Source organism: Octopus bimaculoides, chromosome 9 (genome assembly GCF_001194135.2).
Source record: "Octopus bimaculoides isolate UCB-OBI-ISO-001 chromosome 9, ASM119413v2, whole genome shotgun sequence".
Lineage (NCBI taxonomy): Eukaryota > Metazoa > Mollusca > Cephalopoda > Octopoda > Octopodidae > Octopus > Octopus bimaculoides.
In genome coordinates this window covers 85,992,509-85,993,177 of record NC_068989.1, presented here as the reverse complement: position 1 = coordinate 85,993,177, position 669 = coordinate 85,992,509, and the positions used below count along the sequence as shown (strand labels likewise).

The 669-nt window shown below is 41.0% G+C and overlaps 1 protein-coding gene across 4 annotated transcripts in view; it reads left to right on the top strand.

Annotated features, from left to right (window-relative positions):
- LOC106869704 (serine/threonine-protein phosphatase 6 regulatory ankyrin repeat subunit A) overlaps positions 1–669 on the top strand; it is a 144,860-nt gene that overhangs the window by 128,232 nt on the left and 15,959 nt on the right. For all 4 annotated transcript variants that reach the window (XM_052970837.1, XM_052970834.1, XM_052970836.1 and 1 more), the window contains one exon: positions 125–216. In XM_052970837.1, coding sequence (XP_052826797.1) covers positions 125–216 — 92 coding nt within the window. The remainder of the gene's footprint in view (positions 1–124; positions 217–669) is intronic.

The window sequence follows — 669 nt, the reverse complement described above, 5'->3', positions numbered from 1 at the left end:
GGGCAGGGTGGACTTGGTCATGGCCGTTATGGTTTCTCTGCACAATATTGAATGCCTGATTGTAAAGACTATCCACCACTTTTGAACTCTCAGACACTGACGTTTCCTTTTTGCTTTGTTCCAGACCTTTACACATTGCTGCCCGGAATGGGTTAGTGGCCATTGTTAGAGAATTACTATTGAAAGGTTCCAGTGTGATGGCATTAGATGAAAGTGGTAAGTACACACACACACGCACATCAGGCACCTGCACTACATTTGCATCTTCACATATAGATAGATAGAATAGTTACAAGATTCATTAGAATCTAGAGTCTGGCTGGGTATCCTAACATTGAGTTAACAGCCAGGTAAAACAACCATTGTCATTTGTTGGTAGTATACCGCAAATATGTGCATACACACACACACACACACACACACACACACACAAGGGAGTGTTGAAAAGTTCCTGGTTTTAAAGGTATAGCAAAAGGCCTGGTTGGAGGTCCAACCTTCTGGGGTTTTTTACAGGGCTTAGAAAAACTGAAGGACCACTGCAATAAGTGTGTGAATCTGAGAGGAGAATATGTTGAATAAAATCACAATTAACTGATCCTCTGTGCTTTCTTTTACTCAATGCCAGGAACTTTTCACCACTCTTTCGCATATGTATGTATGTATGTATAT